This window comes from Ursus arctos, unplaced genomic scaffold (genome assembly GCF_023065955.2).
Source record: "Ursus arctos isolate Adak ecotype North America unplaced genomic scaffold, UrsArc2.0 scaffold_34, whole genome shotgun sequence".
Taxonomy (NCBI): Eukaryota; Metazoa; Chordata; class Mammalia; order Carnivora; family Ursidae; genus Ursus; species Ursus arctos.
In genome coordinates this window covers 22,040,090-22,065,450 of record NW_026623030.1, presented here as the reverse complement: position 1 = coordinate 22,065,450, position 25,361 = coordinate 22,040,090, and the positions used below count along the sequence as shown (strand labels likewise).

General features: G+C 41.6%; 3 protein-coding genes across 3 annotated transcripts in view; 1 reads left to right on the top strand and 2 right to left on the bottom strand.

The window, feature by feature from the left end:
• TMEM116 (transmembrane protein 116) overlaps positions 1-1,920 on the bottom strand; it is a 91,632-nt gene extending 89,712 nt beyond the window's left edge. The window contains exon 1 of the mRNA XM_044389894.3: positions 1,790-1,920. The gene's annotated coding sequence lies outside the window, so the exon portion shown is untranslated. The remainder of the gene's footprint in view (positions 1-1,789) is intronic.
• Positions 1,921-2,032: 112 nt separating this feature from the next.
• On the top strand, positions 2,033-10,031 carry ERP29 (endoplasmic reticulum protein 29). Its single transcript, XM_026514902.4, has 3 exons — positions 2,033-2,392; positions 7,267-7,405; positions 9,208-10,031. The coding sequence occupies exons 1-3, from the start codon at positions 2,249-2,251 to the stop codon at positions 9,708-9,710; spliced, it is 786 nt and encodes a 261-aa protein (XP_026370687.2). The 5' UTR covers positions 2,033-2,248; the 3' UTR covers positions 9,711-10,031.
• Positions 10,032-13,685: 3,654 nt separating this feature from the next.
• Positions 13,686-25,361, bottom strand: part of NAA25 (N-alpha-acetyltransferase 25, NatB auxiliary subunit) — a 69,970-nt gene continuing 58,294 nt past the window's right edge. Inside the window, exons 23-24 of the mRNA XM_026514903.4 lie at positions 21,586-21,732; positions 13,686-16,548 (exon numbers count right to left, since the gene is read on the bottom strand). Of these exons, the coding sequence (XP_026370688.1) occupies positions 16,426-16,548; positions 21,586-21,732 (270 nt within the window). The 3' untranslated portion in view covers positions 13,686-16,425. The remainder of the gene's footprint in view (positions 16,549-21,585; positions 21,733-25,361) is intronic.

Sequence of the window (25,361 nt, the reverse complement as noted above, 5' to 3'; positions counted from 1 at the left end):
TTTCCCTTCCCTCTCCAATCCTCTTCCTTCACTTTTTTCAAAACCTACCTCAAAACTGACTAGATGGGGCGCCTGGGTAGCTCAGTCTTTAAGTGTCTGCCTTCAGCTCAGGGTGTGATCCCAGCTTTCTGGGATCAAGCCCCACATCAGGCTCCTCCACTGGGAGCCTGCTTCTTCCTCTTCCACTCCCCCTGCTTGTGTTCCCTCTCTCGCTGGCTGTCTCTATCTCTGTCAAATAAATAAATAAAAAATCTTAAAAAAAAAAAACTATGACTAGAAAGTCATTACTGATTGATCATGCTAACTAGGTGTACCCAAATCATTTACATGTTCAGAAGTGAATAATTTAAAAACAGTTTAAACATCTTATAGAGTTCTAAAAACTCTTAATAGCTCCTTATTGAGTACAGGACAAAACAGAAAATTCTTAGTTTGATTTTCAAGACTTTCCCCTATCTGGGCTTAAAACTGTCTTACTAACTAGTGTTTTGAGAACTCTCTCCAGCCAAGTCAGTCTCCTCAAACCATCATGCTTATTCCCACTTCTGCTCCCTTTTTATTTGTTCACCTAAAATGTTCTTTCTTCCGAGGATAAACTCCATTTCCTCTTCCTCCATGAAGGCTTCTTTAACCACTTCAGCTCATAATTTTCCCCCCACCTTCTATCATTTGTCTATGTAGCTCATTTTATTTAATAACTTATTAGGGCAAACTCAAAGTAAATAAACCCATCAAAACACACACACACAGACTCTTTCTTTCAAAATTTCTATGTAAACTGGTTGCCCATGATTAGATCTTATGATCTTCGATGGTTATTTTACACACCCACACATTCATTAGACATATACAATGGTTAATATGATGCTAAGCCCCTCATAAGGTACATATAATTTATTCTCTTACCTCACACCATTTGCTCATGAAGTTTTGTGAACTCCACCCTACAAAATTTCTCAATTCGACCCTTCCCTCTCATTGTGTCCTATCGCAGGACCTTAACCACTCTCACCTAGACTACTACAATTGACCCTTAACTAGTCTCCCTTGCCTTCAACCTTCTCCCTTCTTCCAATCCACTCCCTTCACTCCTAAGTGACAGCAAATCCGACTTCACTCTCCTGGTTAACACCTGTGGTGGCTCCAAACCCTTCAGCTTGATGAGACCCTTTGCAACGTGCCCAGGTTTACCTTTACAAATTCATCATGTTTTTCCCCCTTCTAGAAATACCCTTTGGTGGTTTGCCTTGTAAATGCCTCCTCCTCCTTCATGATCCAGTTCAAAAGTCATTTCCTGTCTTTAACTTTCCCTGACACTCCTGAGCAAGATAACCAAATTTCCATTTATGTTTTCACAACACTGTAATGGTCTTACTACTATTGCTGTCTTCCCCCCAACATTGTGAGTTCCTTCAGGCCAGAGCTCCGTCTCGTTCATCTCTATTCTGTATTCCCGCAGGCAAAACCACGATCTGGTGTAAAACATGCCCTGAACAAATATCTAGGGAATAGAATTATTAGGACTTTTGTTTTGTTTTTAAGACCTCCGGGAGGCTAGGACGTAGCTGGGCGGCTACTCTGCTTTCAGTAAAGCCTGTTTTTACAGGAGCCTGGCGCCTCGCCTCTAAGGCACTCACGACAGAGCAGGCACTGGGCAGGGTTCAGGGGTGGCCCTGACGGCCAAGCTGATGAACACCCGCGTCTGCGTGACCTACTCAGGTCCTGGCTACGGGAGCTGGGGGAGTATGACCGACCTCGTGAGGACGGCAGCACAGACTGATGGACTAACCTAAAGTAGCAGCGGGTCCCAATGAACTGCCAGACGGGCCAAAAGCAGGAAGAAATGATGGCCAGCCTCGTCATCTTCGAACAAGAGTAAAGAGAGCGAGCTAATTGCTGCGAGACGCCAGGCACGCGCTTCAAGCCTCTCCTCACGCAGAGGAGGACGGGAAAAGGGCAGGACTGAGAGCCTCGCCGAGTGCGCGTGCGCAGCAGCCTCTTTACTCCACCCTCCACACGCGGCCCCGCCCCCACACCCGAGGCCGGCTTGAACTTCGCCAAGTGCGCGCGCGCGCGGCAGCCCCATTTCCCGGCCCCTCACGTGGCCCCTCCCTCACCCTAGGCCGGCGCGAGCCTCCCAGGCTGTACACGTGCGCGCATCCGAGCCGGCCCTGCAAGTCACGTGACTCTAGGCTCCGCGTTTTCTCCACTACAGCCTTCGTAGCTCCCACTGCCAGAATCCGGCGTTATGGCTGTCGGCATGCCCCGCGCCGCTTCTCTCTCCCCACTGTTTCCTCTTATCCTGTTCCTCCTGCTCCTCTCCGCTCCGCATGGCGGCAGCGGCCTGCACACCAAGGGCGCCCTTCCCCTGGATACAGTCACTTTCTACAAGGTAACGGGGGGTGGGGGAATCGCGCGCAGGTGCAGGCTAAGCGCCCAGGGGAGCGCACACCTGTGGGGAAGGAGGCAGGGCTGGCAGAAGGTGGTCTGTAGTGACGATCCCAGGGCTTCCCACCATCCTAAAGGGCTGGTGGACTCTGGGCCGGACCCATACGGCACAAATGAGCCAGGGTTCCCGCGCACCCTTGCCTTTGCATTATTTGTGCTTCCTCTTTTGCAAAAGAGCTGCAGAGATGCAGTGTAGGGAACCAGCTACCCCTTCCCCTCATCTAGGGGGAGAGGGCGGTGCCGGGCGAGATCCAATCCTTGAGTCCCAAGTGGGAGGCCTGGAGGGCGGTGCGAGGCGGACGCCACAGTGCTCCGGGCTGTGGTGGGGCGGGGGAGGTGAGGGAGGTGGTTGGAAATCCCGCAAGCTAACTGGCGTTTCTGCGCCCCTCCTCCCTTGGTGTGGAGTGCAGCCTGCTTTGCAATATGCAAACAATGTCGAGATGCTGTGTCTCCCTGAAAAGTGCAGGCGTTAAAAATAAGGGAACTCTGTACGGAATATCTTGGGCCTGGGGATAAAATAAATGAAATCGGGTCAAGACGTGGAAGGATTCGCCTGGGTAAATGGGACGTTGGAAATGTTGAAGGCTGAATACAGTCCCAACTGCCTCCTTGGCACCTGTCTTCACCCACTGGCAGCTTTTAACTTCGCCTACGAGATGGGCGAACTAAGCATTGAGAGAGAAGCCATGCGTTTTATTTTCTTAATTTGTACCCATTGCCGGGAAGTGAAACCAAAAAGTGGAGTTCTAAATCTGTCTCAAGTGGTTGAACTCTTTCTATTCTCAAAGGGTTCCTTATCCTGGATTTGGCATCTGTGACTTATTCAAATATTTTAAAATGTAGGTATGGCTGGTTGGTTGTCAGGCACACCCCACAGCACCCTGTGGTTTTGGGGTCTTTATTGGAAAAATTACACCCCACCCCCCAAAAGCAGGAATGGTATAACATCACAAACCAAGTGTGACTTAGAGGGGAATTTTGCGCTGTAAAGTTAATACTATTTCCTATTCAGTTGGTGCCTCTCTGTTTTTATTGCTACCACCCTAGTCTTGGCTGTCAGTACAGTAGTCTTCTTGCAGGTCTCACTGCTCAGCCTTTCCTCTCCTCTCCTGACCATTCTCTCCGTTGTTCCCTCTGCTCCAGCCATACATGCCTTCTGTCCTTTGAATATTCTTAGCTCATCGCGGACATAGGCCCTTTGCACTGGCAGTTCCTTCTGACTAGAACATTCATTGCCCAATCTTTGAAAGGCTGGTTGCTTCTCATCCTTCAGACTTAGGTTAAATATTACTTACCTTCTCAGAGTCCTTCCTTGACTTCCTCTTCCCCCTGTCGAGAGAGCCAGTCACATTAGTTGGATTTCTCTGTGGAGCACTCATCACTGACTTTTCTCTTCTTGTCTATTTTATCATCTCCCACACTAGAATATGAAGAACTGCCTTGTCTATTTTGTTCACTGATCATCTGTACGACCTAGCAGGTTGCCTGTCACCTAGAAAATCCTCAATAATAATTTGTTGAATGAATGAACAAATTTCTTCTCCGGTCCCTTTCTAAGTCCTTTTTCCATCACCACTGAACAAAAGGGAAGCTTCCTGGTAATATGTCCAGGGGCCTTGTTCTGTGCTTTGTCTTTCAGCAATTTCCAGTGTCTTTTTTGTTTCTTGCCCTTCACCATCACTAGAAATAAGAGACCCTGCCTGCTTTTTTTACTTCTGTGTTCACTGAGAGCAGTGTCTGGCACGTGATAGTCCCTTGGTACCTTTTATTCAATGAATGAATGAATGAATGAATGAATGAATGAATGATGAATTCATCTTCATCTTGAAGAGGCAAGTTTCCTAAATACAGGATGTGGTGGAATCGGTTTCTTAAGGATAAAGAAAGGAGACAGATTTCTAAAGCACTTAAGAGGTACAGACTGATTAATGAAAAGGAAAAAATCCACTGTGCAAATGTGTGCCATTCAAAACCATTCTGCTGATGGCTTAAAATGGCAAAATCAAAGATGGAGGCCTCTCAATTCTGTTTCAGTGTTAGACCACTATATAATTATTAATTTTTCCATAATACAAATGTAGTCTCCTTGCAGGTGGGGATCCTGTATTGTGTTTTTAAAATATTTTTCCCCCAGGGGCACCTGGGTGGCTCAGTCGGTTGAGCGTCTGCCTTCGGCTCAGGTCATGATCTCAAGGTCCTGGGATCGAGCCCCACGTCAGGCTGCCTGCTCAGCAGAGAGCCTGCTTCTCCGCCTTCCCTCTGCTCATGCTCTCTCTCTCTCAAATAAATAATAAATTTAAAAATTTTTTTTTAATTTTAAAATAAAATATTTTCCCCCAGACATATGTAGCATCTGCTACCGTAGCCTACCCTAGTGGTGTTCATCTGTCAAATATTTTCACAGCATCTGCTACATGCCAAGCACTCTTGGGCAATAGGGATAGAGCAGACGAGGTCCGTGTACTCATAATGTACGTTTTAGTGGAGAGACAGACAACAAACAGGCAAATGAGAATTTTCGTGACTGATTAATGCTGTGAAGAAAGCACAGCAGGGTAACATGATAGAGGAGGGTGAAAATGAAGCAGTGCTAGCTAGCATGGTATGAATGGAGGAGGCCTCTCCATTGGTGGAAGGGGCGGGGGGGAGGACATTTGAACTGAGCTTTGAATGATAGACATCCATGGAAGGAGTTGGGGAAAGTGTATTCCAGCAAGCAGAGACAGCAAATGAAAAGGCCCTGAGTGGAAATGAGTTTGTTAAACTGAAATAAGGACAGTCAGGCCAGAGGGATGTGATCTGATTTATATTCTAAGTCTTACCTGTGGGGCGCTTGGGTGGCTCAGTCGGTGAAGCATCTGCCTTCAGCTCAGGTCATGATCCTGAGGCCCTGGGATCAAGCCCCGCAGGGAGCCCGCTTCTCCTCCTCCCTCCCCCCCCCCCCACCTAGCCCCCGCTTGTGCTCTCCCTCTCTCTCTCTCAAATAAATAAAATCTTTATTTTAGAGATAAATTTTCAAGAGGCAGACGCTTAACCTACTGAGCCACCCAAGTGCCCCCAAAAATACAATCTTTAAAAAAAAAGTCTTACCTGCTTTTAGGCCCCCAGAGCTCAGATTGTGGGGGTCAGTGATCACTTAAAAGATTGCCTGTTCTGGTAGCTTCTCCTCCTTTCTTTGCATCCCTAGGCAGTGTTAAATATTTTTTAAAAGCTAAAACAAAATAGACATCAACACACAGTGAGGAACAGAGACCAACAAAAACTGGAATGATGTCAGCTTGACTGAGTTATGACAGTGATTGCTTATGATGAAAAATTGGCCAAAGTGATCACTTTGATTAGAAAAGGAAAAAGTTGTAGGAGCAGGAGAGGGCAGTTTGTTAGAATAAAGCTGAGCATTGGGAGAAACCATCAAAACAAAGATCTTGGGGATTCCTCTAAAACTTAAACATAGAATTACTATACAACCCAGCATTTCCACTCCTAGGTATATACCCAAAAGAAATGAAAACAGGCGTTCAAAGAAACACTTGGACACGAGTGTATATAACAGTGCTGTTCACAAATAGCCAAAAGGTGGGAACAGCCCAAATGTCCGTCACCTGACGAATAAATAAAATGTGGCATATCCATACAATGGAATATTATTTGCCTACAAAAAGGAATGAAATACTGAGACATGCTACAACATGGGTGAACCTTGAAAGCAAGATGCTGAGTGAAAGAAGCCAGGTAGCAAAGGCTGCATATTGTAGGATTCCATCAGAGTAGACATCATAGAGACCAAAAGCAGATAAGTGGTTGCAAGGCGCTAGGGGAGGGAACGAGGAATGGGCAGTGACTGCTTAAAATGTGTATGGGTATGTGATTCCTTTTCAGGTGATGAAAATGTTCTGGAATCGATATTAGTGATGGTTGCACACTGTTGTTAATGGACTAAATTTCACTGTATTGTACACTTTAAAGTGGTGAATGTTGTGTGATGAGAACTTTACCACTGAAATAAGGGTCTTGACCCTGACAGTTTAGAACCTGGAGATCTAGGGGTACTTGGTTGGCTCAGTCGTTAAGCGTCTGCCTTCAGCTCAGGGCGTGGTCCCAGCGTTCTGGGATCGAGCCCCACATCGGGCTCCTCAGCTGGAAGCCTGCTTCTTCCTCTTCCACTCCCCCTGCTTGTGTTCCCTCTCTCGCTGGCTGTCTCTATCTCTGTCAAATAAATAAATAATCTTAAAGAAAAAAAGAAAAAGAACCTGGAGATCTAGCCAAAGGGTACTGTGGTCTAGGGAGGGGACATTGTCCTAAGCCTGCCTCTCAGCAACTTCCTGTGAGCCCTGAAACTGCAGAGTTCAGCCTGTTGGCTCTGTAGTCAAAGCACCTCCATGGGTGCCAACCCCTTTATAGATGGTTGGTGGGTGTTTGTCAGATTTCTGGTTCATTGTTTACTGAGAAACGCCCTCTGGGATGATGGGCATGTCATGGGGCCAACATAGTGTTTTCTCAGGGTTCGCTTAATCTTACCGAAAAGGCCACTCGAAGAGAAGGCCTTAGTACATCTGCAGCTTTGTTTATTCTAAGCAGGGTTGTATATATCTTTGATTACTGTGAACCAGTACCTAATGGGGTACCCAACACCAATAAATTGTTAAATGATTCAATGGGTGAATGAATGAATGAATGAATGAATATTAGTGTGTGAGCACTTATCTCCCTTGCAGGCATGGTTTCCACTCTGTTTCTTAAACAGGGGTCCCTTGAGAAAGGGAATTAGCCCCAAAGGTCCCTGGAATCCCGGACTTGCTCAGCTCTCTATGCCCTCAGGTCATTCCCAAAAGCAAGTTCGTCTTGGTGAAGTTCGACACCCAGTACCCCTACGGTGAAAAACAGGATGAGTTCAAGCGTCTGGCTGAAAACTCGGCCTCCAGCGATGATCTCTTGGTGGCAGAGGTGGGGATCTCAGGTATGGACAAGTCCAGCGTGACTGTGGAGGGCAGAAGGGGAGGAAGCTAGGAATTATTTCCCTCCTTGTAGGTGGTGGAATACCCAGCACTTTTTTGTCTGAGCCACACAGGAGTGTAAGTGGAGTCATGGCCTCAAGAATCTCAGTTCGTCCTTGTAGGTGCCCAAGGGAAAGGGATCCCCCATCCTTCACCCTCCACTCAACACTGGCATTAAACTCACTGTGAGAATGTGGAGCTCTCCTTGCAGGGTTCTGTGGTCAGAGGAGGTATCATGCTTCCTAGGGTCTCTGTGGTCACTTCTTCCATCTTCTTTCAGCTGTTTTTTTACCAAAACAATTGGATTTTGGCTTTAACTCAAATACACCAGTGCTACCGCTAAATCAAGTACAGCTCTCAACCACAGTGACCACGCTAATATAATAGTTGCCAACACGTGCTGGTTCACAGTCTGTATATAAAGGTGTGCACAGACAGTGCACTTTGAACCTTCACTTAAACCCTGCCTAAAAAGTGAGGCACGTTTTCTCGATTTTTATACTTGAGGAGAACTGAAGCTCAAGGAACTAAAGGACTTGTTTCAGACCATGGAGTAGTAGGAAGTGGCTCTTCCAGAACTCCACAGTATCTGTTCCCAAGTGCAGTGGGTTCTTCCCTCTCTCAGCTTCCTTCAGCTGGGATGCCCCAGGTTCCTAGCCAGCTCGAGAGTCTGGTCCTGGGTAGAGATAGTTCCCACACTTTTCCAGGGCAGTCAGCCAATTCTGATTCAGCTGCAAATCCACTCCTTTGGGGCTCTTAGAGAAAGAAGACTAGCAGCTGACATTTGTCAAACATTTACTGTGTGCCAGGCCACTGTGCTACGTGTTATCCATGTATCTTATCCTTGTGACAACTCTAGGAAGAAAGTACTGTGACCCCGATACTCATGCTTAGAGTATCTTGCTCAAGATTATACAGTGTGAAGTGGCAGAATGAGGGCTGGAACCCCACATTCCTGTACTACTGCCCGGTAATAGGCAGCCTTAGTCCTTTCTTTTTGGCAAGGTATAAGAAACCCGTTGTCACAGCATCAGTCCCTGAAACAACTACTGCCTGTTAGGAAGAACATAGCAAATACCACATATTGCACTGAACTCTCCAGGTTAAGTGCACATACCTCCTCATTGGGTCCTCCCAACACCTCACATGTGGTAGAGACTCTGACTGTTACCTACCACATGTTCTCCTTGCTCACTAAGCTCCAGCCAGAATGTCCCTTGCGAGCCTTCAATCCACCCAGCTTATTCCTGCCTCAGAGCTTTGGCACTTTCAGCCCTTCCTACCTGAGACTTTCTTTCCCAATTATCCTTGAAACTCCAGTCCTTCAGCCCATATCATCTCCGCAGAAAGGCCTTCCATGACCACCCAAAGTAGGCCTTCTTACCTATTGTCACATCACTCCATTTTATTTTTATCTTTTTGGCACAATCATGTACCATCTCTCTTCCTACCCTTAAAAGAATATAAGCTCCTTGAGGTCAGAGAGCTTGTTACTCTTAATCCTAACTAGATCCGTAGCACTCAGAACAGAACCTGGCATATAGTGGGTATAGAATATATATTCAGAGGAATTCCCATTTTTCAGACGAGGAAAGTGAAGTTCAGAGAGGTTAAATGACTTGGCTAATGTCACGTGGCTAGGAAGTAGCAGAGGAGGAATGTAAAACCAGGCTCCTTCTTGCTGTCAGCTCAGATAGGCCTCATAGCAATCTCCTGCCCTGCATTCTTCATGTTCTTGCTCCTCATACCTGATTTCTGTTCACAGATTATGGTGATAAGCTGAATATGGAGCTGAGTGAGAAATACAAGCTGGACAAAGAGAACTACCCAGTCTTCTACCTCTTTCGGGATGGGGACTTTGAGAACCCAGTCCTGTATAGTGGGGCGGTTAAGGTTGGAGCCATCCAGCGCTGGCTAAAGGGGCAAGGAGTCTACCTAGGTATGCCTGGTTGCCTGCCTGCATATGACACCCTTGCTGGGGAGTTCATCAGGGCCTCAGGCATGGAGACCCGCCAGGCCCTCTTGAAGCAGGGGCAGGACAATCTCGCAAATGTGAAGGAGACTGAGAAGAAGTGGGCTGAGCAATACCTGAAGATCATGGGGAAGGTCTTAGACCAAGGTGAGGACTTCCCTGCGTCAGAAATGACCCGGATCACCAAGCTGATTGAGAAGAACAAGATGAGTGATGGGAAAAAGGAGGAACTCCAGAAGAGCTTGAACATCTTGACTGCTTTCCAGAAGAAGGGGACCGAGAAGGAGGAGCTGTAAAAAGGCACTCCATGTTTTCCAGGGCTTGGTGGGGGTGGGGAAGGGAGAGTTACCTGCTGCCTGTGAGAGACCCTCCTGGGATATAAGAGAGTGGTGGTTAAAGTGGCACTAAGCCAGAAATCTGAGCATGCCCGGACATTGATGCTGATGTGACCATGCTTGGGACATCACTATAGCCAGTCTGTGTATAACCAGAGCACTTACTAGATGGCTTGTGAAATTCCCCTCAGAAGGAATTGGTGCTATAAAGAAGAGTATACGGCCCAGGTCCTTGACAGGTGTTATTCTGATCCAATTAAAGTTTCTGTGTTTTGGTTAAAAGGACCTGAAGCCATTCAGTTTTCTTTCACAAATTATACTTTGGCCTGTGACCTGCTTTCTCCTTTGAATTTATTTTTTAATCTAAGCTGGTATGGACTCCACTCTACCAGGGTAATTGACTGTCCTTGTAACACTGTAGAAACTGGTCCCAGCTCAAGCCCTACCTTTACTACTTTCCACCGGTGTTCAAACTCCTGTGAACTGATTGTGGGTGGTAAAATGCATTGTCCTTTTTCTGGTCCTTAAACTGGAATGGCAACTTTTTATTTATTTATTTGACAGCACAAGCAGGGGGAGCAACAGGCAGAGAGTGAGAGGGAGAAGCAGGCTCCCCACCGAGCAGGGAGCCTGATGCGGGGCTCGATCCCAGGATCCCGGGACCACGACCAGAGCTGAAGGCAGACACCTAACCGACTGAGCCACCCAGGTGCCCCATGGACTGGCAACATTAAGGAAGCTCAGTGTAATCATTTTCCATATTCCGTGAAAAATGGAGCAAATTCTTAGTTTTACTGATAAAATCAGATGGGTGTGTTTTTTTTTTGAGGTGGATTTAGATAGCTAAATGATACAATTCAGTCTAATTTGAAAGTTTTTTTAAAAAAGGGATTGTTTTCCATCTAAGCTACTTTGTCACTGTCAGTTACTCAGTAAGTACCAACATTAAAGAAGCAGAGTGGGAGACCATTGTCCTGACTCAAATGTTTTCAGGAGTGATGAGCAGTTACCTGTGATGGTAAGGTTCATGATAACGTCTCCAGTTCCATATTTAACTACTTGGAAATACCAAGGTGCAGCTCCTGAAATATTTATTATTACAGCCACACAAAGAAATCTGAGTTGAGCGGAGTTAGCAAATAAAACCTTAACCTGTGTTCCTCCATGTCAGCTAGATTGGTATTTAAGGTCACTGGAAACCAAAAAATGCAGGAAAATCCATGCGTTGAATTGGATGGAACAAAAACAATTGTGGTAGCTTAGGCTCACAATTCAAACCAACTAAGTAAAAGATGTTCAGGGGCACCTAGGGTGGCTCAGTGGGTTGAGCATCTGACTCATTTCGGCTCAGGTCACAATCTCAGGGTCATGGGATGAAGCCCCATGTCGGGCTCCATGCTCAGCATGGAGTCTGCTTTGAGATTCTCTCTCCCTCTGCCCCTCCCTCCTCCTCAAATGAATAAATAAAATCTTAAAAAAAAAAAAAAAAAAGATCAGACCTAAACACCTGCCAGTAAGCAGCATAGGTACTCTCAACATTTGAGAAAAGGATATAACTGTGTATCTTTCCCCTACTCATTATTTCATTCTAATTGAAAATTTTGGAAGATCTTTCTGGATGCTTCTCAATGAGAAACTTGCTTTAGCTGTTCTAGTTTTTTCTCCTCTGTATGAAACAGGTTCACTTCCAAAGAACTAAGCATTCACTCTCGTAATGGGAAATACAGTAAGACAAACGCCAAGTAGGGAAAGAACTCTAAAACTACATGCATCCACAGTCCCTGAATGTAATCCTGTCAGTTGTGAAAGGAAAGGTGGCGGCACATCCATGGGTACTTCATCGGATGAGTCTAGACTGAGCACTAGTATTTATAAGCCTAGGGTATTGACTTGACAAGCCATTGGGTAGGGCTAGGTTATCCTATCAGAGGCTCTTTATATCAAATATTTTTCATTAAAGATGGGCCCTCTGAACTCTAGAGTCTGAAGTGATTTGGATATGCCACATAAAATTAAATCTTCACTCTTCCGTGACACTTAGGTCAAATGTATTCCTTCCCTTCTTCCTCTAATTAAATAATACTGTGGCTCAGGTGCTGCTAATCAGACTACAAGGAAGGCTATGGACTGGCTTCCCAGAATCAAACAAATGTAGACAATTTCTAGGGAATTCATGGATAACCTTGAAGGATATGAGACCCTGAATCCAACATAAAGAATGTCATTCTGAGGAGCTTGTAAATTACCTCAAATAATCCTTGGCAATTGGTGCCACCAAAAAAGTTGGCATCAGAATTCATTCAGGAAAGGTTGATTATTCAATAAATAACCAAGACAGAATCTGCGAATTTGAATGTAGCCATCAAGACTACTAAGAATGTGAGATGGTAGGTTGGGGATGGTCTAGATTTCAAGTTACTTCATCAATGCTCGAGTTTGAATCTTCCCTAACCCTTACCCCACTAGGTAGTCTTAGGTGATAGCCTTACCTGCAGTAACTTTTCTCTTACGTGAAATGGTACATTGTCAGGGACCCACTTTTCCTGGGATACACGGAAGGTGGATGTTGCAAAAGAGCTCTGTGCTTCCATGTATAAACTGCTGTAAGTACCCCACAAATAATTTTTATAAGCATTTGGCTCACGGTTGCTTACCTTCCACTTGTTACTATGAAATACATGTCTGCATCAAGGCAGTGACAGCATCTGAAAATGGAAGAAAAAGTATAAGCCTGAGCCCACCTTTTGGGGAAGATGAAAAATGGCAGTTGAGCTGCGGACTCCTGGTTTTGGCGCAGGTTGTGATCTTGGGGTCGTAAGATCAAGCCCCACATCAGGCTCGCACTCAGGACAGAATTGGCTTGGGGTTCTCTCTCCCTCCGTTTCTCCCCTGTGCGCATATATGCACACGCTCTAATCTTTAAAAAAAAAAATGATGGTGACGTATATTGAGTTATATCCAAGTACTCACCTTTTGTAACAGGGAAAAAGGATGCTGGGATAGAGTAGCAGGCAAAGACAGACTCTTCTCAGGGCCCAGACAAGAGCATTTTATAGGACAGAAAGGAAAACTAGGAGCTCCTCTTTCCACTGTACTGTCAGTGTGTGCAAATCAACTTTTGATCTCAGCCTGTGGGCCCGAGTACTCTTGGATTAAATATATCATCAGTCTGCCTGAAATCCTCCAGTAACTTCCCACTGCATTTAGAAAGCTCATTCCATCCCCTATCTATAAAGTCCTGATTGCTCTGACACACACACACACCCGCCATTGTACTTTCTACCCCGTTTCTTTCCCCCTTTCCACTCCTTTAAGTCCAGCCACCTGAGCCCTATTTGTCAGTCATTGGAACATGCCCAGGGCCTCTGCAGTTGGGTTCCTTTCTTAGTTGCTGACTCTTCATCAATCAGGTCAGATGGCACTACTCGTGGGCCCAGGTTATCACGCACCCCGATTTACCTAAAACAGGACTTACAAACTAATGTTTATTTTTCTTACCTCCTCCCCCATCTGGGCCACTAACTAGGATGTGTGCTCCTGTTTACCACTGTATCAGCAGAGCCGTAAAGAAGTGTCCAGTACATATATGTTGAATTCATGAATGCTAGCCTGCGAGGTACTACTTTTAAACAAAAAGACTAGTGGCCTTGGAATAAAAATTTTAAATTCACAAATACTACAATTTTGCCAAGGAATATAACAGTACAAAATTGAGATGAATTATGTCATTTAAAAGGTTGTGGCTTCTAGGAATCCAAAGAGAAATGACCCAGGCAGAAATGCCAACTTAAAATGGAAGTGTTTATGTAAATTAACCTATCTAGTTTAATTGGCTATGTATGCTTCACTTAGTTCTGAAGAAGGGAGAATATATACTTCCCATATTAATAAATGACATCAAATAAGTAGGAAGAGTTTCAATAACAAGGCCATAGATACATTGAAACCCCTTTTTATATTAAAAGTTTAAATGAAAGACAAGTCCAGGTTGAACATAGTGATTGCAAAATATAATGCAATTTTGAACAATTTAAATTATGAAAATATACAAAATTGATGGGCAACACAGCTAGGCATTTGTACATTTTCCATTATGTGAAGAACACTAAAAATTTCTCTATGCTTTATCCACATCAGATAAATGATTTAAACCAAATGTTTGCTTTGGAGAGTCTTAACTTAGGATCTCAGTAGTATAAAAAGCAGTAATTTTTCAGTCTGTAAACAGTAGTCGTGTTTTTTCTTTTTTTTTTTTAAATATCAATTTACCACACAAACACAACAACAACAAAAAAAAACCCACACAAACCAAAAACAGCAGCAGCAGCAATGGGTTATTTGGGAATTCTCTTCAAATACCAATGACATACAATTGCTGAAGGGTGCTTTTTACTCATGTAAGAATATATATATATATATATTTTTTAAACTGTACACAATTTATAGTGCATAACAGTTTCCAAAAGAACAGATATCAATAAAAGATATTGGCCATTTCTGCATAATTTCATTCTTTTTACAATTATCCCAAAATGTAAGAGGCTGGATCTAATTGAAATGCTACATTTAGTAGGAAAGTCAGCAAGTAACAAAGGAAGCATAACCTCGACGTAACATTATTTGTCACTAAAACCAGGAGAGGTCCCAGGTGCCCCTAGGCAAAAGACTATTAGGTAGACCACTGGAGTCAAGCACTGTCCCTGAGGACCAAAGCCAGCTCACTGAGCACACATATGCTAGACTGACCATGGTCAGCTGAAGACTTGTTTCATACCCCATTTCTATTTCTATGTACAGTATTTTTGGATATTCAGAGAAACATCATTTCAAGAACACATGCCATACACACATACCCCCACCCTCATACACACACCAAGTTCCATCTAAATAGGCAATAGTTTTACAAAATTATGATATGTTGTCATTAAATTAGATTTGGAACCAATTAGAATTTTCAATTCATCTTGTTCAAGGCAGTTCTTCCTTTTGGGATGGGGTATGACGGCTGTGGATACCAACTTACATCAAAAAAGTAACTTTCTTGAAATTACTTGATGGACTACGATTTCCAGCAAGTCTTATTTTGAACAGATAATGTAGTAATTTTCTTAAAAATTTCCTTGGAAGTTTAAGCAGTTATTAATCACCCTATCAAACTGTGAATCTAAGAAAGTCACGATGTGGGGACAAAATGCAATTGTTTTGCATACAGAGATTTTCCAAGCTCTTTTGTTTGCTTTTAAAAGGAAAAAAAAATATCACATTTCACTGGAGAAGTGAGTAGGAAAGGACCTGTAAGGTCTTTAAGACCAATCAACCCTCGATCAGATGCTTGAATTTCCTCATCAAACTCGTATCTTTGCTCTTACAGAATTACTAACTTTAATGGTATTTGAGTAACAAAGACCAAAAACAGAAGCACAGATTCAAACACAAAAAGTTATCAAAGCAATATAAACTATATAACATTTTCAAGAGCAATGTTTATCTTTTCTGTCAGACCAACCTCTGAAGCCACAGTCTTGGGCAGCTCCAGGTGAACAATGTAAACACCATCCTGGTGTAATTCTCAAGTTTGAAGAAAGGAGACTGAACGTCAAACCCAATAGATAACATTTTTTTGGCCAGCCTAAAACTTAAAACCTAGGTTAAGTCCATAATATACATTCCTTCCTTCCTTCCTTCCTCCCCAAACCCCCCATTTAAAAAACACTAAAGTATTAAATCTTTATTTTCAAGCACACACACACACACACACATATATATATATGCTTGAAAAATATATATGTAAAAGCATATACATATATATATCTCACAAAACCAATGACATTGGTATTAGACTTGCCTGCATAAATTATGTACACCTCTCTTCTTTAAAATAGTGATTCCCATCTTCCCCAAAGATGGATGAAAGACAATAAGCTAGTCCTCAACAGGCTCTTAAGTGGCCTGCACTGCTTTTCCCTCCATATGGTGTAAGTTAACACAAGCCTATCTGTGATTTAACTCACAGGAGCTAGGATGGGGATTTCTTGGCTATTGGACTATTAAGCTAAACACTGAGTGCCCGTGGTCATCCAAGTGGCGCTCTTCAGTGACAGGTGCTTATGCCAAATTCCACCTGAGGCCCTTTGGGTACCTGCTTTGGGTTCTGTGGGAGCCAAGCAGCTGAGGAAGCCTCAAAACTAAACTAATATGGAAAGAGAGCCTGCTCCCAGTCATGGTCCCCCTCTACTTCTGCTTTCTGCTTCCTAGGGCTCAAGGACCAGACCAAACACCCACTGCGATAATGGTAGGACCATTCAGCTGCTCTGAGGTCAATGCTTTATGCTTAATCTCTATTGCTGCTTTTATAGGACCCCCCCGCTACGCACCAGATGTTTCTGGTGATGGGAGGAAAGAAGAAAAGTGGGGTTCTCTTGTGGCTGCCATACGCATATGAACATGTATAAAAAGTGGTCAAACCCAGATGAGGGTCCTGCTTCTGGTTTATGTACAATAATTTAATCAGTTGTATACATTTAATACCTAAAAAATTAATTCACAATCAAAGTCCTTCATGCATTTTATGAGGAAGTTCTGGATTAAAATGATGGTCAACCAGATGTAGCTTTTGCCTGGGAAGATGATGTCATTTTCTGCCGTAGAGTCACTGGTGCCTGTGGTTCACGCTTCCTTAAATTTTTAGTTTCTTTGTGGTCTCCAGTCTTTTTTTCAGCAGCTCTCCAATTTCCAGAAGTGAGTGTAGATAACTGCTCTGCACCTTCCCTTGCACAGTCTTTGAAAATTTTCTCTCTTCCTACAAAGGAGATAAGAATTAGTGGTCTTGCTCTGAAGGCATTCCCCCAGATTATAGTTCTTCTCATGGAAGTAAAAACTACCATTACCTTTGGTATCACTTCGAGCTCCATCAGAACACAATGGGTCACTTTCAATTTCATATAATACAAAGGCTTAAAGCTCATCACAGATGTGTGTTCTTCCATGTGATTTTTCACTGACACCCTATTGCTTTAGCATCATTATTCTTTCAATTCTTTCATCAGTATTCTAAGTTATACAAAAATAAAAAACTGAGATTTCTGATTAATGTTCATCCAGAAAAAAAGGAAATGTTCATCCAGAAAATTACTAAGTAGTCTAGTTATAAAATCACTATTTTGTTATGAGCTGTACAAAATAGAAAAATTAAGATTTCTGATTATTTCATCAGAAAACAAAAGTAGAAATTATTAATTTGGACATTATCAGGGCCACTTCTTAAAGGCATCCAATTTACCTTTGCCAACTTTTCTAGTTACAATATTGATAGGTGTCCTTCCATATTGACAAAGTCCATGGGTTCCAGAGACCAAACAGCTAAAAAAACAACCAAACTTTCCTAGACCTCCTCGAATACGTGCTACACACTTGACCTGTAGTAGAGACTACAAAAAATAAAGGGATGGAATGTTCAAACAGAGAAAAGAGGTTGGCCAAGAACTGGTTAGGGTTAGATGAAGTTGGCAGTATTGCAAAGCCCTGAGGAAACCAGGGAAGCACACGTTATGGCCGAACAACATTACCTTGAGACCTCATCTACCTTGGAAATACACATGTGCATTAGTAGAGAAGGTATGTAAAATACACTTCATTCAGGACTGTAGTAAATGTATATAAACAATCTAAAATATCCAATGGCTATGATGCATTTATATTTTGAATACCATACAGTTGTTTAAAAGAATAAGACTGATGTATATGCATTAGCCTGAACAAATCTCTTGAATATAAGGTTAAGTGAAGAAAAAAAAAAAAAGCCAAGTTTCAGTGTAAAATAGTGTATCATTGACTTTCAAAAACCTAACAGCTATCAGAGTAATTCAAAAGGTTACATTAAAAGGTCCTGGCACACAACCAGTTTCAGTGGATACCCCTATGGAAAAGGAAAAAGGACTAGGACTGGAGGTGGTAATCCAGACACCTTATGCATAGTGTTTCAAGTTCAGAAAGAAAGGAAGAAAAGAAAAAAGAACTAAACCTAGTGGAAATTGAATTGAAGAAGAAAAAAATTTTTTCACCCAAGACAAATAGCACTGTATGAATCCTACATTTGGTGGCTGGTGCTGCTCAGTTATTATAGGTATTACGACTTCAATAAAAATAGGCAATAAAATACCCCATCCTCCAATACACCCTCCATTATTGTTTTGTGTAATCCTCACTATAATCCTGTAAGAGGTATTATGATTTCCATTTTACAGAAAAAAGAAACTAAGGCCCAGAAAGGTTAAGTGACTTCCCAAGGTCAAAAGATGAGGACAGGGGCACCTGGGTGGCTCAGTCAGTTGAGCATCCAACTCTTTGTTTCAGCTCAAGTCATGATCTCAGGACTGTGAGATCGAGCCCCGTGTTGGCCTCTATGCTCAGCAGGAAGTCTGCTTCTCCTCCTCCCTCTCTGCCACCTCCCCCTGCTCATGCTCTGTCTCTAATAAATAAATAAATAAAATCTTAAAAAAAAAAATGACAGAGTCAAGTCTTGAAAAATCTAAAGTAGTGTAAAGTTAAAGATAACCTTCAGAATGAATACTCAAAATGAGAAATCTTATTCCTCACATCAGAAAGCACAGATCCTTTGACAATAACCACACAATCAGCAACAGCGGGCTACTGTGCCTGTCATCTCCGTACTGGACAGTCCTTCCCACGTATCATGTGCTCTAGCTCTGCTAAATGACTCACAGTGCCCCCACACAATTCACCTTTCTGCCTCCATGCTTTTGTCTGCCTCTTTCTGCTTTGGATTCCTTTTACCCATTCCGGTCTACTTACTGAAAACTTACTAATCCTTAAATGCCCCCTCTCCGGTAAGACTCTGACTCGCTCAGTTTTTGTGCCTCTATCGTATCCCCAAATTAATTTGTATGCATCTCTCTACAGCTGGGTCTTTTTTTCAAATTAACATATAGTGTATTATTAGTTTCAGAGGTAGAGTTCAGTGATTCATCAGTCTCATATAATACCCAGTGATCATTACATCACATACCTTCTTTAATGTCCATCACCCAACTTACCCCACCTTCTCACCCCCTACCCCAGCAACCCTCAGTTTGTTTCCTATCATTAAGAGTCTGTTATGGTTTGTCTCCCTCTCTGATTTCGTCTTATTTTTCCCTCCCTTCCCCCTATGATCCTCTGTTTTGTTTCTTAAATTCCACATAGTGAGATCATATGGTAACTGCCTTTCTCTGATTGACTTATTTCACTTAGCATAATACCTCTAGTTCCATCCACATCATTGCAAATGGTAAGATTTCATTTTTTTGATGCCTGAGTAGTATTCCACTGTGTAGCTATATCACATCTTTCTTATCCATTCACCTGTTGATGGGCATCTGGGCTCTTTCCATACTTTGGCTATTGTGGACACTGCTATTATAAACAATGGGGTGCAGGTGCCCCTTCAGATCACCGTGCTTGTATCCTTTGGATAAATACCTAGTCGTGCAACTGCTGGGTGGTAGGGTAGCTCTTATTTTCAACTTTCTGAGGAACCTCCATACTATTTCCAACCAGGTCTTTTGATCACTGTGTTTTATGAGCATTTACCCAAAAGAGCATGCTCAATAAATTTATATTTACTTATTAACAACCTCAAAGATACTCAGCAAAGCCCAATGAAGCATGTGACATGAAGCAATGTGACATTCATTCAAGTTTGTGATCTTAAAGATTTTTTAAAGATTTTATTTATTTGTCAGAAGGAGAGAGAGCACAAGTAGGGGGAGCAGCAGGCAGAGGGAGAGGGAGAAGCAGGCTCCCTGCTGAGCAGAGAGCCCAACATGGGGCTCAATCCCAGGACCCTGGGATCATGCATGACCTAAGCCAAAGGCAGATGCTTAACTGACAGCCACCTAGGTGTCCCTAAGATTTTTTTTTTAATAGATACTATAATTTTGAGTTTTTATTGTTCTACAGCATTCAGGAAAGGGTTGAGAGTTTGGAGTAGAGAACAAGTTTGGGTTTGTACTAAAAAATCAAATAGTTCAAAATCTACCACTAATTACCATATTTCTCTACATGTAAAAGTGTTCCAAATGGACCATCAAGTATCTCTTCTTTCAGAGTAGTGTGCAAGTGCGAGGCAAGAATCCTAGCTAGGATGTACCTATTTATCAAGGATTCAATTACTAGGCTTTTACTGGCCACCCAAGTGTCCAGAAGTCATAAAGGCTAGTGGCAGATAACAATGTGTTATATGAATACAGAAGAGGAAGAGGTGGGGATGGTTCTGGATGATGAGACTGGGGGTTATCTGGGGCTGAGAAATGAGAGGTGCTATTTAACTCTCTTAAACATACATTTTGTGTGTAAGGAAATAGTGAAACACTATAGAGCAATTACAAAGAATAAGGTACAGTACCCATATGTAGTAAGTAATCCACACACTTAGTACAAAAAAAAAAACCCCAAAAAACCAATGTATAATACGCTATCGTTTGTGTTTAAAAGTAAAAGGTTGTGGGGAAGGAAACAGGTATCACATGCTTGTAGCTGGGTTATCAAACTCAGGAAGACTGCACAAGAAACTGCCAACAACAATGGTTCCTTCTTGGAAACGGAACTAGGGAATGGGTTAGAATGGGGAGAAGACATTTCACTATATAGTCTTTATTTATGCCACATTTTTTTACTATGTGCTTATTTTATTTTTTAAAAGTGTAAAGCTTGAAAAAAGGAAGACTAAATAAATAAAACAAAAATACTAAAGAATTAATCCATCAATTAGTCGTACTCACCACTGAAGTCTATATTCATTCTAATGTACATAGGAAAGCAGCTGAATATACAGCTTAACTGTCTAAAACCAAACTTCTGGTTTCACCTCTGAACACCTCTGCCTTCTTTAACCAGTCTTTGGAAATGTTATTGAAGGCTCTGAGCCCCTTCCCACAGTAAGCCTCTTGTAAGAGCTGAAGCTTTACAAAAGAGGGTCTTACAATCTTTTTAAACTGGTGTGCCAAGCGAGATTCCTTTCATCCTCCCCCCTGGAAAGGTCTGGGGCTAGAAATGATGGCTGCTCTCATTAGGGGATGAGCTCCCTCACTAGCGGAGGCTCAGGTCAGACGAACTACTCAAGGGAGCACTCCCTCATGACGGGAGTTTCATCACTAGAGCAATTAGGCTGGTGAATGTTAACTCACGTGATACCATTAAACCCTCAATCATTTCAGACTGGAAGTTACTTAATTTTTTTAAAGAATACATACCTTAAAGGCAAGACTTCACAAGGCTTTTGCTAACAAAATTTTAAGAAACTAGCCTAAGTAATTACCAGGAGAAGTGTGATGAGTGGTACCTTTGATTCCATGCTTGGCTCCATTCCCCCTTTTCACTGGCTTACTCTCCAGCCTAATTATTACTGACATAATTATTTATGATGTTCGGCATCTCTTTTCCAGGTGATAACTGCTGGGATGGCAAAGAAACCAGCCAACGCAGCAGCAGGTAACTTCTCCCTCAAGGAGACTGTCCCTGGATCTCAATGGCTGGTTTCCTCTGGTACTCACAACAGGGACAGTTCTGATTGTACTTCTCATTAATTAATCATCAGTTTTCACAGTAAAGGGACAACCCCGAAAATGTACAGAAAGGAGGTATGGGGTGGGGAGAAGTGAAGGGAGAGGGGAACCCACCACCACTGATGACACAACAAAAAACTGCTGCCAGGCACCTTCCAATCACAAGTCCTACATGGAGCAAATGATGAGTTGAAACTAACCTGTCCTTGTGATTCAAGAGAAGAACACTTGAGTATCTACAAATAACTTATTGCTGATCACCTACAGTCTCTTACCAGTGAGAGAGAAGTATCTTCTAAAATAAGTTCTTCAAGTTTAAGTGCAATTAGATGTGTTTCAAGCCCTTTAATATGATCCACAACGTTGGAAATTAAAGTCTGAAGCCCAGTAACATAGTCTTGGAAACTGGTGAAGACAGGTGGCTGGAAAAAAGATTTTTAAAAAGATGGAAGATTATCAAACATATTTCCTTTGCTTACATCTCATAAGCTATATTAACCTCATGCTACAGTATTACTTAATGCTATTAATAGTAACCAGGATGGATCCAGTTTTGGATATTAAGACAGTCTCTCAAATTTAATTGCCACCAAATAATGCCTAACTCAGCAACAATGACAAGCATTTTTTTTTTTAATGGTGTTTATTCACTCTGGGGAACTGCAGATGGAAAAACCAATAGAAAATATCTTAGTTGGTCATTACTCAACTTCAGGCTGAGAATCTTCTGGAACACTAAAGATGATAAGAACCAAAATATCATTTCTTCTCTATATGTCTTTGAGATTTTCTCTAATGTTAATAACAGAAATAGAGTTTTCTAAGTTCCAACAGAAAAAATAATGGGTAACAACAGTCATGAAAATTCTGAAAAACAGCAGTTAAGGGGAACTTGCCCTCATATATATTAGAGTATATTATAAAGTTACATGAAATCCAGACAGTACGGGTATATAAGTGAACTGATAAAAAGTGAAAGGAAACAAGTCCCAAGATAAACCAAAGAATATAAAGGAACTTAAATGGTGCCATCTCAAAACACTGGTTTCCAGTGGATGAAGGGTACTGAGATAACTAGCTAGACATCTGAAAATATAAAATAGGGGCACCTGGCTGGCTAAGTCAGTAGAGCATGCAACTCTTGATCTTGGGGCTTGTGGTTGTGAGTTCAAGCCTCACCTTGGGTGTACAGATGACTTAAAAATAAATTTTTTCAAACATTTATTTATTTGAGAGAGAGAGAAAGAGAGCAAGCACATAAGTGGAGATAAAAAGAGGGAGAAAAATCTCAAGCAGACTCCCCACTGTGCATGGAGCCCAATAACTCATGGAGATCATGACTTGAGCTGAAACCAAGAGTCAAAAGCTTAACTGACTGAGCCACCCAGGTGCCCCCAAAATAAAATCTTTTTTAAAAATAAAATAAAAAGTACCAAAATAAATTCCAAATTCAGTAAATACCTAAGTTTAAAAAATCCACCAAAGCACCAGAAGAAAATTTAGGTAATGGCTTGTGTAATAAATTGAAAAGGCCTTTCTAAACATTACATCAAGCTAAGAACCATTTAAAAAATTTTTTTTAGTTACTATGTTGACCAAAAAAATTACTCAAGTTAAAAGATAAATGAAAAACTGAAAAAAAAAAACTGCATCATATGGGATACAGAATTAATAACATTATTAAGAGCCCAACAGCTTAAAATATATCATTAGAAAAAATATTACTACAACAGGAAACTTGGGTAAAGATATGAACAGAAAATATATCAAAGAATTCTCAGCAACATTTGACACAATTTAAAAATCAGACAAACACAAGAAACCTGGCCAGTCAGTTAAAGCAAGCTCGTGCACTCTCTCTCATTCTCTCTCTCTCAAATAAAGAAATCTTAAAAGAAAAAAAAAATGAGATACATCTACGTATCTCCAAAAGAGATGTCCAAGGTGCCCTGTTAAATGAAAATGCAAACAGACAAGTTGCAGATATAGAGCATAATTCTGGTTGGTTTGCAGTGGTGATCACTGGTTGTTGGGAATATGAGTGATCTTTACTTATTCACACCTTTAGGTTACTATGATGATCAAAAAAATAGGAAAGCTGTTCTGATTTTTAGAAATTAAAAAAGCAATAACTACAAACCACCACCACCACCACCCCCAAATCCAAATACCAGTAAGCTATTTGACATGTTCTAGGAACATAGGCTTTCATTAGAAAAGAGTAACAGAGCAACTTTTATCTATACTTTCAAACTTTACACTCATGATCTGTTAAATTATCTTGAATAAAGAGAGAAGGTTCCTTCACTTAGCCCCTCATCCAAATGTAACTACCCTTTGTTTCTGAATGAATGGAAACATCCAGCGAAGCACAGTGCCAAATCTAAAGACTTCCTGAATTGTTACTGAATTATGCAGGAGGCCAATATTACCACTAAAGCCATCAACATTTCAAATGACAGTGGTCACTATATGTTGCTACAGTGAAAAAAAATCTCCCACTTATAATGACAGGATAAATTCAAACATTAATAAAACAGTTATGTCCTGTACAGAATGAATCCTAAATAACTTTCCTTATGAAAAGGATACATATTATGTTAATGTTTTACAAATTCGAAAATTAAATCAATAAAGATGGAAGGAAGGACACTCCAAAATTGAAGACAAAGAGAAATAAATGAATCTTACTTATATCATATGAATAATATAATCCCAGTTTTTAATTCCAGTGTTTTTACAGAGTATCTCAACTGTCTATATTACTGGAACATATTCTAAGGACAAAGAACAACTGCAAAAAATTTGAACTTTATATAGTGGTTTATTGAAACTAGTAATGCAAATGATATAATGATGTAATTCCAAAACTGTTTAATATTTCTTGTAAAACAGGTGAACTAAATATACTGGTGCTGTAAGGAACCAGGGTGCAAACTCGGGCGGGGGGGGGGGGGGGGGGGCTACAAACTGAAATGAGGGAAGGAAAAGAAGGAAGAACACTGTGATGCTGGACTAAAACTGGAGGTATCAGTAAGAATTAATTATTCTGTGTGTTTGCATGTGTAAAGTAAATTAAGTTTCCTGTCTCCTTCCACTAACATAAAATTGAAACCCCATTAACAATTAATACACTTAACATCTAGATCTTGGTTTTGAAATGCCACTCCCCATAAAGGAACAAGGCAGGGCTCCTTGGAAAAATATCTCAATTCAGTTCAATGGGAACAAAGTGGATGGAGCATTTTTGCTGTTTCAGAAAACAAGGGCTCAAAAGCTGGTGAAGACATGTTCAAGGACAGGAACCAGCCTAAAGTTGCTCCCATTAGTCAAATCTGAGCATGCAAAACAGAATGATGATAATGGATTAGAAGGGAAATTTTAAAAAGAATATACTCAAATAGATAGTATTAAACACTATACACACAAATATATACATGAATGAGGTTGAGACAGCTCTATTTTACAGAAAAATGCCAACTAAAAAATGATAAAGGATGGACAGAATTTTTAAAAATCACCATTGTGGAACCATCAGTGTACTAAATGATTCATGCAAGTTAGACTTAACAGTGGATGCTAAAACCAGCAGGTGAAAGGCTGATAAGGGAATAGGATATTCGCAGTCTCAAAGCATCATCCTACAGATGACTTAATAATTACAGGGGGGAATATATAAACAAAGGGGGGAAAGGCACCTTTACAATGAAGAAATCCACAGACATTTCCTTTTCCAAATAATTAAATCTGAAAGCACCAATAATGGGACAGAACAACCTTAGTGCCTCCTGATTTAATTTGCTAAAACATTTATGTTGAACCTAACCCCAAAGAAACAATTAGCCAAATCCAGATTGTAAGACATTCTACCCAAAACCTAGCTAGACTCTCTGCAACAATAAGGACAAACAAAAGGCTATGGAAGTATTTTAGATTAATGAAGGGTAAAAAGATATGAGAAATAAGAGCTATGTCAGATCCTTAATAGGGTTCCAGTATTTTGAAAAAGGCTATAATAAAGGACACAACTGGGATAACTGGGGATATATGA